Here is a 13,354-nt window from a genome sequence, read left to right as displayed (position 1 = left end):
GAGAGAGAGAGAAAGAGAGAGAGAGAAAGAATCTGAATACTTGTATGCTGCTGCTAGTCACAGGTATTTCTGAGTTAATTATTTTAATATAGCTATTAGTGGAGTGCTCTTTTGATAATTTTCTACTTGCAAAAGACGACACGTAGGCACAATTTTAAAAATAAATTTGATTTTCCAACATTGAGCCACTGCCTACTACTGCAAAAGCCTGAGCTCAAGAAACAACCTACGGAAACTCTGGTTTAAATTTTTTCATTATTCTGTTCCATCACAAACTCACCAGTGACATGAAAGACAGTACACACTGAGCTAAAAAATTGTCCTTTGCTGGTAGAAATTTCAACTGATGTTCTCTTAACTGTTCAAGAAATTAACATTGGAACCTAATCAGAAATAGCCATATGCCTTACATACCAAAGAAGAATAATGGCACCTCGATTTACTTCTGCCCAGGTCATCAAATTCTCAACACCAACACGTTCCACCAATGTTCTTCCAAAGCAAACTGTAAAATATTAGAAGGGGATAGGGAAGAAAAAATTAGACAATATCTTTGTATAAAGAAGCCTGTTTTCTACTGTTGGGATTTAATCAAATAGTTTTTAGCCACCAAGTATTCACAAAGTTTTGTTCTCGCAAAATAATTGACTACTCAATGCAATCAATACCTTTATATATGTTTGACTACTTTCAAGTATTGCTTAAAATTAGTTAGACAACAGCAGCACTGTGTGACAGTTGAAATAACTTGGTGAGAGCACCACCAAATCATCAAGAGATGACTATATGCAATATACTAATACATACACACCTCTGCTGAAAAAAAGCTGGTTTTAAGCATCTGACTCTACAACCGAAGAAAAACAATTTGCACAGATAAGTTATTTAAAACTTCAGAGCTAACTATTTATTGATGCATGAAGACCACTAGGAACCTTGTTCCTTTCAGCTGTACTGATGCTACAGCTGTGAAAGCTCAAGTTGACTTGCAGATTCGTTACACTAATGGCATATGCACAAGGAAGAACCTAGGCTGTCCTCAAGTCTCCATCTGAATTTGCAGAACTAATCTTCAGGTAAAAGCAGTTTTCAATTTATATGCTGAGCAAATTTACCAGTAAGCAACCCAAGAAACCCCATCCAACCCCAACAAATTTCAACCTCCTAACACTGAAGCTATTTTTCATTGTCCCTTTAGATCAGAATTCCATCTGAAGAATGTCAGTTTTTGTGCAACTTGTTCCCTACTTAATAACCATTTGGATGTTTTTAATGCCAATTTCATAAACTCAGAGCAATTCTGAATGACACACTCATTGGAGGAAAACAAAAAAACCAAAGTGAACAGCTTGTGTTTAAAATGGGAATTGCACAATATTAACAGAAATTAATCCAGGTAACTATAAAAACTTCTCCTTTGCGCATTTTTAATCATCCACTTGAGAAGCAGCAAAACAGCCTTCTTTCAGAAACATTTATTAAAACCCAACTAACTCTTTATTTTCAAAGGAAACTGGAAACATGAATGTATTGAGAAGAAAAATAAAAGTTTAACAAGGCTTGGTAATTCTACAAAGAAAATAGCCCCCTACCCACAGAGAAGTTCCCTCCAGAGGGATGCCATCCCCATCTTATTTCATTTTCTGAGGTTTTTGTATGAGAAAAAGTAATCTCTATTAGGATATGGTGATTCACACAAGAAGATTTTACAGTTATGTAATGAAATAAGTTTAAAAGCTAAATTAATATGAGAACATCTGTATCCAATCTCTGCCTTCTAGGATAAAATAACAAAGATGTCCTATTTTTGTGCATGAATTTTTGTAATTACAGTTATAAAGCATTAACCCAGCAGCACTAAGGAACACAGTAACGATTACCATTTGGCTCATGAGCACTAATGAAACATGTCTTCCTGTTAGAAAGACTTTTCTTTTTTTCTATTATTATCCTTTAAATTGCTGTAATTCAGCAAAACTATTAAGACATTAATAAGACACAGGAGTTAATCTTGTTCCAAATACACAGTAAAGCCCTGAAGAAAAAAAAAAAGACCAGTACTTGCTTTGCAGAAAAAGCAAACACATTCTTGGCACGCTGTTCATACAAGAGCTCACAACAGCAAAAAGATAGAAAAAATAATCTTAAAGGATATGTTAAATTTTCCATATATTGGTATATTCAAATAAATAAATGCAGCAACCTTATTACAGGTCAGATAACTGTGAAGTCATAATCTGATCACAGCTAAATTTCCAACATACCTTCTTTTCCACTCTGTCTCATTTTTTCATCCTGCTCTACTAACCATTTCAAAACCAGATGGCCTGCTGGATGCTCTGCAATGTGAAGCTTTAGGTGGAAAAAACAAACCAAAACAAAACCAAATTACTTGATGACCATGTTTCAAAACGTAGTTACATGTCTGCCCATAAATACTCCTGCTTGATTTATTCACTCTGTCCTCAGACACCACATCACACTGATCCATTTAGTCATCACCTATGTAAATATCAACAAGCTCAATGCAAGTATCTGAATACTTACTTAAACTAACAAGTTCATTTTTACCACCTTCCCTGCAACTTTTGACTTTCAGTAATATAAACCATATGAACCAATGTTTCATCCACTCCCAAGGACTTAATGTTTACTGAGCAGAATCTCTTGGTCTAGCTGTCTGTACAAGAGCTTCCAGACTTTCACTTTCTGCATTTTTACAGACTTGAAAATTCACTACAGCATGGTTCACAGGAAATCACATGAGTAGTTCATATAAAATTCTGTGAAATGTGTATCTTAAAGAAAGGCAAAACCAGACCAAATTCAGCACAACTACGAAAATCTTGAGAGCATCTATCTTAAATACATTAGTAATATTAAATATAGCGTACACAGTGTTTTTCATTTTCTAGTCTACAGATATTATATGTGTATATATATCACTAAGCTTAACTAAACAAAATAGGGGAGGGCCACACTTTGAAGAGAAGTTCATACTGTAAAGACAAATAGCTATTATCTAAGATCTTTCCTTGCATGGAGATATGCATACCTGAAAGCTAAGAGACCCTATCATTCTCAGTGTAAACAGTCAAATGAACCAAAAAAAATTTACTAACTGCTTGATTGCACAGTGATGCCATTAAGAGAGAGAGTGTGTTACACAACTGTAAGCTACCTTCCTACAAAGTGCTTAAAGCAGTTCTGGAGATTTAAGATCATGAAGTACCTTGCTCTACAACTCAGATAAAATGCTGGCTCAAGCCTTAATTAATCCAGATGCTTTAATAATTAAAAGGAAAATGTCAGAACACAGAGACTATGTCTAATAGTCTGCTATGAGGGCAGTACATTGATGTCTTACGTAAAGGAAAAAGTGAGTAGATTTCCTTTTAGCAACAGAAAATAAGCAAACACTCTGCAAGACCTCAGCACCTTGTCCTGCTACACTACCTGCCCATCACGGCCACCTGGAACCAGCTTTTCTGCTGCTAAATTAGCAATTGCATCTAGCGTGGGCTGGATGTCACCAAGAGCTGTTCTCAAGATGTCAGCAACCAAGACAAAGGTAGCTTTGTCTATCACTACTTCTTGGGTATGTTCTTGCAAATATTCTAGCAAAGGCGAAGAAATGACTTCCAGGAGTTCACGGTGGCGGAGTTCAGTATTCTTCTTACTGATAAAAGAGACAGCACGTTACTGTAAAATATTTGCTCGATATGCACATCAAGTAACAAGAAATTCAGAACATACACGCTATCTAAGACAGCAATAAAGTACTGGAAGATCAAAATAAAGCATCATGCTTCCCTCTGTTTCACATACAATTTAACATGTTGTGCACATATTTTAAGAAGACAGAGTGAGAAAGTGTATAGTGTTTAAAGTTGACTGCCAGTAAACCTCAGTCTTCTTTTTGTTAGTGATTTTACCTGTTTATTTTCTAACCATTCTATCATATCAACTACTGAGACATATTTTTTAAAACAGCTCACTAATCAACTAAAATTGCTCCTTCTTCAAAAGCTGTTAAGTGTCAGAGTCAATGCCAGAAACTGAATTCAAATTAACATTTCCATTTTTATTGCTAGATTTTGAGATATACTTTTATACAACCCAAAACACCAATAATGCATATTAAAAAATTTCTGCTATCCCAAATTTAATACGAGTTTAAACAAAGAACACATCATAATTTTTGCCCTTTATAAAGGGGGTAAACTGCTGATCACCAATCATCATATATGAACTTTAAATTAAAAATGCAAAAATAAGGAGTACAGATTAGCATACCTGATACTTATGTATTATTTCTACAAATTTAAATTACTTTGATATATTATGAAGAAAAAGCTGAAATTAAACCAATCATGACAGAAAGTTGCATGAAGTCTCCCAGACTCTAGGGAAAACAATTTAACCTTCATATCTGAGTTACCTATAAGCATTTCCATCTCCCTGTTGCAGAAGTGTAATGATTTCTGGAACAAAATGTGCAGGGTCTCTAGGACTTAGCAAGTACAAGACGACCTTCTTTCCATATTTGTTGTTTATTATATTGGGCAAAGAAGCCTTTATTTCCTGTAGAAGTAAACAAACAGCAACAAGACATTAATGAAATAATAGTTTTGAGTCATCAGTAATTACTGATTACCTTTCAAATGCAAAGCTTAAGAAAGGAAAACTACATACTCTAAGTAAGGTTCTATCTGCTTGTGAAATTAAATAAAAAAACCTCAAATCAGAATGGAAGTCTGGAAGAGTGAGAAAAATAAAACAATATTACTGCTTAAAATGTGTCCATCAGATGTATCAGCCACTGACCAGAAAACACTACAAAAGGACAGGATTTTTTTTCACCAATACATGGAAATGCAAAGAATAACACATTCTGGTATGTCATACACTGCACAAGTAAAACCTCAGTAGAAGTCACCACCTCAGCAGATCAGATATATAGAGGATCACCTAAGAGTAATCACTGATAGCATGCTGACTTTCAAGGGAGTGTACATAGACACAGCAATGGGAAGTCCATGGGAAGGAAACATCCATCTTAAACTGATCACAGATCATTGAACAAGAAAAAATATGTTTCAGTAACACAATAAAACTGACTTCTGCTGGGAGTATTATCTGCAGTTTATTTGAGCATTAACAGAAAACACTGCGCATTTCCCAGAGGTTAGTCATTGGCTAGGAGTAACACTGTAAACTAGAGTGGGCACCTCATACACTTGTGCACTAACATGGCTGAGGAAGAAACACATTAATAGGCAGGGGAGTTTTCTTGCTTGTAGAAGCATGCTGCTATATTCAGGTGGAAGCACCTATGTTAGCCTACCTGTTTGTACTCAAATTTTTGTCAGCTTCTCAACAAATGCACTTGGATACAGCAACATGCATTGCATGCAAGTTCCAAGTACCACTGGAGAATCCTGAATACCATTCATACACTCTTGACCATTATGATAACTCATTCCTAGCAACTTTTTATATATGTATAAAAGTTACAATTATCAAAGCAAAGGAAGACTGTATAGAGCTCTGGGCACTTTCAGCACATTTTGCAGGCCACTGCCCTTAAAAACCCTTCTTTTCCACCATAAAAATCCTTCGAGCAACAGCTACAAAAAGATACATAGAACAATGTGAACCAATGTCACTCTTCATTAATATGGGGCCTGGTTGGTTGTCTTTGAGGAAGAGAAACAGACAAAGGTGGCTGGAAGCTGGCAGGAAATGGTAAGACGACATTCTTATCTCAAAAACGTTGCTTAAACCTAGGTGAAAAGGAGTTTTGGTAAAATGAGATGAACATCAGTTTGACGTAGCACTGTAACTATGAATAAAAACCTAGTATTGAAACCTTCATACTGCAGGTATCGAAAAAAACCCAAACTTTTTGTGAGGAAAGAAAACCCCAATCAAATCAACACCATGTTCTGTCTTTACAGCATGTACATTCAGATTTAAATGTATGCGAAGTTCATCTATCAATTAAATGGATGTCAAAGGTGCTTAAATATTTATTTCAAAACTTAAAACAGGTAAAGAAATTATTTAGTTGAATATAAATAAACACAAAAATCATCTGCACTTTGAAATCAACCTATAACACAGCCCTTTTGCATAAAAGATAATAGATGTATTTTTCTTTAAATCCTTCAAAAGTGTTTCCCCCACTGATTCTGTGATTCTGATGAATTACAGAATTTGTTAACTTTCAGTGCCAAAGCTGTGAGAAAGTACAAGGAGAAACTTTAAGACACAAGCATACTGTCTCTTGTCAGTAATGTCTTCCCTAGCTCTGTCTCCCTGGCATCCTCATGAAAGAGAGGGATTTCCTGCTAAAATCTGCCCAAGTCCTGACATGTGTCAAGCTCACAATGTACAGTTCCAATCACTTATTAAGGTTTAAAGCACCATATATATTCTTTGGTCCTGGATTAAGACTCCATGGAGCTGACAGGTGATGAGAAGGAAAGGCTTTCCTCAAAGGATTTAAAAAGCTTAAAACTCTGTCTTACCTACAAACTCCCAGTCATTCTGTCAATTTACAGAAGTGATTGGTTCTATAATGCTAAAAAAAAAAGAAAAAAAAAAAAGACTTGCCCAAACATTGCTTCCCTCCTCCCAGCAATCTTCATTATTTTTCTTACATTTCTTAAGCTGTATTTTAGTATGGAAAGAATGGTAATCAGCATAAGGTGTTTTAGAAGCCTAACTGCACTTTAAGGGTTGGATTCCTTTACAGACAATGCTTCAATGCTTGATTTCTAGATGCTTCTACCTCATCCTCTCTTACTAGTTTTCATTCACCATCTGAAGAGCTGCTTTTGATCTTATCTGATATTTTTTTTCCTTTTCCCTGACATGTTCTCCCTTTTCCTGACCTCATACAAACACAGATGGGTCAATTCTGCATGCGTGAAGGCCACTCCTTCTTATTCTCCTTTACTCTTCTGTCCAGATTGACGTGGTAGGAGATCCAAACAGTAAACACTCCATTATCTTTGCTCTCAGATTGTGGAAAGGCACAGATGACTTGGCAATTAAAAGGACACCTTGGAAGCTCAGCTTAAGCCAAACACAGTATATGAACTAATAAATCCTCCAGCAAGAGTGCTTGTAACAGAGAACAAGAACACCTCAATCATCTTGTACCAAGATAGCTCTGACCTGTCAGGGCCTATCTGCTTGGAACTTGTCTAGAAGTTGTTACATTGGACTCTGGAAACAAAACAGCTGTGATTACAGCTAATATGCTTGAGAAACAAAATTCATCTCCACAGTAGAATGTTTTTATCTGTCCACACCCATCAAAGAGGCACAGATGTAGGGTCAAATCTCCATGCTAGGGTACAATACATGCTTGTATTTTTTTAAGCAAGTTTCATCATTAACACTTTCTTTTCATATTCCTTCTCCACATGCAGAGTATTTGCCTTATCTTTACCTCCCTGTCAATGTTTCTCAACCTGTCAGTCCTACAAGCTGTAGCATAAGGACTGTAATAAACACATTACAACCTACATGTCAACTTTAATTATCCTGTTTGCGTGAAAATTAATTGAGCACCATGAAGTCTTTTTTATCAGTGTGAAAACATAACTTCATGGTAATTTACAGATTAAAAGATCTTAGAAATGATAAAATTTGCTTGTACACAGAATCTTAAGCATTTACTCTTTATGAAAACTATTAAATAATTTTTGGAAGGAAGGTCTGGAAATGGGGCATTCCAAAAGAAAGCAGATGCAGACTAGATCATACTATCCTTACTGCTCATTCTGCAATTCCATGTAGGTGGAGCAAAACAGCTAACGTGCTCTCAAGTTTCAGATATCTACCTCAATTCTTTTTGGAAGCAAGGTGAAAATGTTACACTGATTTTATCCAGAACATTAGTTATCATTTAATTATCGAGATATTAAGTAAAGATGTCAAGTTTTGAGAACAAATGCAAGCCAATGGTTTCAGCATCCAACCATATGTCTTCAAGTACCTTTTCTTGTTTGAAGTCATGGTATACTATATTCAGTCCTGTTGCTGCATTCCTGAAAGTTTACTACAGTCTATCTTCACCTATCACTTTCCGAGATGCTACTTCCACTAAAGAAAAGAACCAAATGTGCTAAGCAATCTTTTTTTATAATACTAAGTTTGCACAACAGGGACATTCTAGGCACAGATATTCTTGACATTTTGGATTTGCCTGTAAGATGGATAACATGACATACACATTCTAGGGTTCTCCACCAATTTAATACCTTGAAATACTAGCAGAGCTCAAACTCCTATGACAAAGACATTGACTCTAAAGGAATTCCAGCCTTCCACTAGCCAGAAATAACACATACAAAAAGGGTAATTTTCAGCAAGCACTGAACCTAGCTTAAAAAACAATTCAAATAAATAATCAAAGAGAACATATAAAAGTGTTGAGGTCTTCTATGAAAAGAGAAAACAATCATGATATACAAATACAATGAAATGGAGAAGGTGGAAAGGAATTAAATGGCTTGAAAAAAAGCAGATGCATCTGTGTTTAGTTTAGAGTAAAAAAAGCAGATTTTCCTACTCTCATCCTTCTATACACCGACAAATACACTGACACCATTTAGTACACTATTTTAGGAAAAATTCAATTACTTACAGATATAATTAACTGTTTCACAAGTTTAGTGTCATCAATGCAATCAAATGCTGCCAGCAAGACCAGATGAGAAAATTCACCCTGCAAAGATCAAACATCAGAAACCACATGCAGTCAAGTTCTGTGGATATACTAATTGACTTACAGTGAACATTTTTGAGAGTTCAACTCAAACATGGCACAACATGAACTACAAGGAAATTCTGTCTACTGTCATAGAATGAGAGAAGCCCAACAGTTAGGCTCTTTCTGAAAGCAAGGCTTGTTAAAAGCAGCATGTTGTTAAAACAAAGGTAGATTAAATTATGCCGTAAATTGATCTTGAGCTTTATCACATCCAAGCTATTAATTGTATTGTTTAATAATAATTTGATATCATAGGATTTGCCTTGCAGGAATATTACATACAAATGTTATTTATACGGTGGATTTGCCTGAAAGTGAGAGAAATAACGTATCTGTATTTTTGGAGATCATGCCTCTGCAATGAGCTATATAGTGCTACCGGACTGCAAGAGAGCAAGTCTGTAGCATACTCAAAAGGACACAATCCAATGCACTTGTATGTCAGTGAGACTATGTCAAAGTGAAGCCAGACCTTCAGTGATCCATTGTTGGTTTAGCTACTATTTACCCATTATCTCCTATTTCTGATACAGTATTTTATAAAATATAACAACCTATTTATTCTGGTACTAGAAAATTACAGAGAGAAACATTACTTAGACCAGTGGTCTTCAAAGTGAGATGCACAAGACAATCCATCATAGTGCAGGAAAAACTTTTTTCGGTACCAGTAATAAATATATAAAAATACCCACTGGTTATCTTTATGTCATCCTTTTAAAATTTCTGTGTTTGTGTATGTATTAAAATGTACACTACTACAGTAGTACATGCACATAATTTATATATCAATATACCTATATTGGGGATGCATGCTCAGAGTTGTGTCATCAATAAAGTTTGGAGATCACTGATTGAGAGCATGTCAACTATTAGTAAACAGAACAATACAGCAACCAGGAAGGTAAGAAGTTCAAAAAGCTACACTTCACACTGCAGTTTTACCCAGCACTATGAAATCTGTTTGCAACTGTTACTCTGCTGGTGTCACAGTCTCCAAACATACATGTTACTCAGAAAAAAATTAAATACAGACTTCTTCCATTGTATGTCACTTCAATGTTAATTAATTTTGAAGCTTCCTGACTTAGAAAGTTGAGGATCTTTTAAAAAATATACATGTTCAAATGGCTTTTCCAGTGTTATCCACAACATGTTAATTTTTTTTTCCTCTTCTGTGTACATGTTATTTACTCCCAACTAAGAATAATTAGCCAACAAGCCATATGAAAATGCAATATAAAGTTTGGCTTAAAAAATTGTAGGAAAAAAATATTAGGACATACAATTAACTCAACTACTTTACAAAGTAGTACTACATGCAGTGTCCAGAATGACACTTCTCAGTATGCCCCTAAATATTCCATAAACTTTAATATATTCCATATTATCTAGTATATCACCGCTATTTTAAACTCAGTTTTATTAAGATCTCACAGTTGTTTCCAGTACCCAAGCACATTCAAATTAACCTGTTAAATCACTTACGTTTCAGAGACTATGAAATAAATGGTTAATGAACACTCACCATTGCAATTTTTTCAATATACGTCTTCATAGTTTTCACAATTACTTTTCTGTCCTACCCAAAAGGGAACAAGAATGAGCCTAAAATGCTAGTGATTCTGAGTAACAAAATTGTTATTTACGACTTTTAAAAGATAACCTTCAATTTGCTTACTAACCCAAGGGCTACTTACTAAAGTCTCACATTTGTACTATTAGAAACAGTGTGAAGTTAAACCTGAACTATGAAAGACTCAAGCTCAGGGAAGTTCTGTGATATGTTTACAAGTCCAGCCCACCAACGGGAGATACCAAAAAGGGCAACTTGGAAAAAAAGCCAATAACAATACCAAACACCAAAACCAAACCACCACATATACTCACCTGTATCTTGTTCATCACTTCCAGAAGTAAGTGAGTTCATCACTTGAACTCTTCATTTGGAAAGAAACTTATACAACAGGTCCTGAAACTTTAAAGTAGCAAGGACTCTAGCCTGTTGCAAAACCCCTTTACTTGCAAGATCTTCCTCACAAGAAAATTACCTCACTGCTTGTACTTTTGGCTCTTGCAGTCACTACTCAGTCTTGTTTAGACCCACTACTATACCTAGATCCTAGCAACTTCATCTTTTTTCTGCAGTCTTTAACAAGCAGACTATTTTCCTAAGTCACCTCTTTTTCTTAATACAGAAAATGACAGGAGACACTAGAACATTCCCAAGAGATGACAGTATACATTACACATAAAGTATTTCAGGATATCGTATCAGCACAAGAAACAAAAATCACAGTTCCTATAATGTTTTCTAAGTCTTGGCATCCCAAAGCTAACCATGCTCCTGCATTATGACTTCTTTACTGTCCTCTCTCTGCTGCTAATATCACCTGTGTTAAGAAATCTATGGGATGAATGAATGGCAAATAATCTTAAAATGGAAAAGCTTTATGTGTCACCTACAGGAACTCTACTAAAAATAAAGAGATGCTTCCACTACAGAATTTCTAATGAAAGCATCTGATTTCATGAAAAATCACTTCTTGTGCCAACAGGTAAAGTGGGGGCAGTTTTTAACCTTGCTCTCAAATATTTAACTGCATCAAAATGTGCAATCATACTCATGGTCTCAGACTAGACTATTATTAAAGAGGACTGGGTTAGACAGAAACCAAATAGTACCTTGGGAGTACCATGCCATAAGCAGTGCATCGCTACTCGGGCTCCATCGTGAGTGTGTGCCAGGTAGATAACAGCCTCTCTGATAGCTTCTATCATTTCCTGGGGAAGAAAAGGTGATAAAGCAAAAAGGTGATAGAAAGGGCCTGAGAAATCTCCAGGTGGGTGGGACAGGACATCAAATAAGTTTTTGTCTGCCCACAATACTATAGAGACTATCATTGGCTCAACAAAGCCACTCTCATTGCCCTGACCCATGAAAAACTGCCTCAAAAGGAATCCATAAGACTGTAAATGACATCAGCTTTCTCCCTTCAAAATTATACTGTTCATCATATTCATCCTGTGAAATCAGAACCGTAATGAAGCTCATCAGTTGTCCTGTTACAGACAATTCAAAGAAGTATGCTCAGAACTGAGGCTAAAATTACGTAAGATAAAAACAACAATTCATTTAGGAAGAAAATCTTCGAAGCTGATGCAATTTATTTATATATACACGGTATTAGCCAGAAATGAAGAAGAACTAAAAGGTCACTGAAGCACTAGACAACATTACAAATCAGGTACAACAAGATTCAGCCAAAATTTAGTCTTCATACCAAAGCAATGAGGTTCTGAATCCATCTGACAAATAACATCATCAGCCAAAAAAGAAAATGTAAACCAAACAAACAAACAAAAAAATCCCTCCTGGATGACTAGATGTTACTTCTGTTATTATCTGACAGATTTCTTTGACATGAATCTCCCACCTGCCTCCTTTTCTGTTGCTAGCTTCATCTTGCTCCCTAGTCAAAGGTCCCAAGCATTTCACCATTTACTTAGAAACTGGTTAGTCACAACACAGTTGGTGTCACTAGCCCTATACACAGGCAGGAACAAATCTACAAATGGGGTATTTAAACTCCAAAGAGAATATCCATATGCTACCATGCCTGCACAAAAAGCAAAGGACGGACAAAGAGACACACCATGATTACGCCCCTGATTCACACAAGACTGTGAATCCAGAAGCATTCTCTGACAAGGCATCACAGGAAACCAGGCACAGGAATCCTTAATTCGCTAAGAGCTGGACTCACAATAGGCCACGAATAGCCCACCTAGCTACCCTTAGCTAGCTCTGGGCTGGCTGATAGTAAAAAAGAGGAGTTCAGGAGCCCAGTCCAGCAGAGGCAGGTAAGAGAGAGAAAGCCTAGAAGTCTCTACCTGGCCTAGAGTGAGATGGTGCCACACTGCAGAACCACAGCAAGGGTGATAGACACAGCTTGAAGACAGGTGAAGTCAAGCAGGATAACAAGTTATACAATGTCACAACACACAGATGGATTTAGGCCTAGTTTTTACAAGAATGGCTGGGGTAAGCTCAAATGGAATTTAATACAGACATAGTGATACAAACCAGGATCTTGGTTCAGGAGGAGGCAGAAGACAGTTATGGCTGCTGACAGAAGGGCCCAATCTAATTGTATTTTGGTCAAGATCTTTTTGGAGAACGGCTAGAATAGGTTAAGAAACTACACACTAGAAAGCTAAATTTCTGTAAGCAATGTCCGTGGCTTTATTTATTTTCCAACTATTGAGAAGGACCATTTAGAATGGACAGGGAAAACATCAGTCATTCCATTAGATTTTTTTTTTAATTCAAATATCACAAACACTACTGCTTTAGTGTGAAAGTTTACTGTTACTGCAAATACTGTAAACAGCACTCCCCAGTTATCTATCTGGAATCACCAGATATGTAAAACTCTATTGAACTCTGTAAGATGTGTATTTTTGTCTAGTTACCTTCAAACGTTTTCACAAGATTAAAAATATCTGACTGCAGGGCAAAAGAAAGAAACAAAACAAAATAAAAACCATACTTACAGATCTTTG

The 13,354-nt window shown here is 36.0% G+C and overlaps 1 protein-coding gene across 1 annotated transcript in view; it reads right to left on the bottom strand.

Annotated features, from left to right (window-relative positions):
- Nucleotides 1–414: 414 nt before the first annotated feature.
- The window catches only part of KIAA0020 (KIAA0020 ortholog), a gene marked incomplete at its 3' end in the record, with an annotated part of 21,958 nt that continues 9,018 nt past the window's right edge, over nucleotides 415–13,354 (bottom strand). Inside the window, exons 9-17 of the mRNA XM_010193419.1 lie at nucleotides 13,346–13,354; nucleotides 11,887–11,891; nucleotides 11,474–11,572; nucleotides 10,317–10,370; nucleotides 8,663–8,743; nucleotides 4,442–4,584; nucleotides 3,457–3,679; nucleotides 2,265–2,352; nucleotides 415–505 (exon numbers count right to left, since the gene is read on the bottom strand). The exon at nucleotides 13,346–13,354 is cut by the window's right edge and continues 74 nt beyond it. Of these exons, the coding sequence (XP_010191721.1) occupies nucleotides 415–505; nucleotides 2,265–2,352; nucleotides 3,457–3,679; nucleotides 4,442–4,584; nucleotides 8,663–8,743; nucleotides 10,317–10,370; nucleotides 11,474–11,572; nucleotides 11,887–11,891; nucleotides 13,346–13,354 (793 nt within the window). The remainder of the gene's footprint in view (nucleotides 506–2,264; nucleotides 2,353–3,456; nucleotides 3,680–4,441; nucleotides 4,585–8,662; nucleotides 8,744–10,316; nucleotides 10,371–11,473; nucleotides 11,573–11,886; nucleotides 11,892–13,345) is intronic.

This window comes from Mesitornis unicolor, unplaced genomic scaffold (assembly GCF_000695765.1).
Source record: "Mesitornis unicolor isolate BGI_N332 unplaced genomic scaffold, ASM69576v1 scaffold12231, whole genome shotgun sequence".
NCBI classification, from domain to species: Eukaryota; Metazoa; Chordata; class Aves; order Mesitornithiformes; family Mesitornithidae; genus Mesitornis; species Mesitornis unicolor.
The sequence above is the reverse complement of the archived record's forward strand: the minus strand, read 5'-3'. Positions and strand labels throughout refer to the sequence as shown.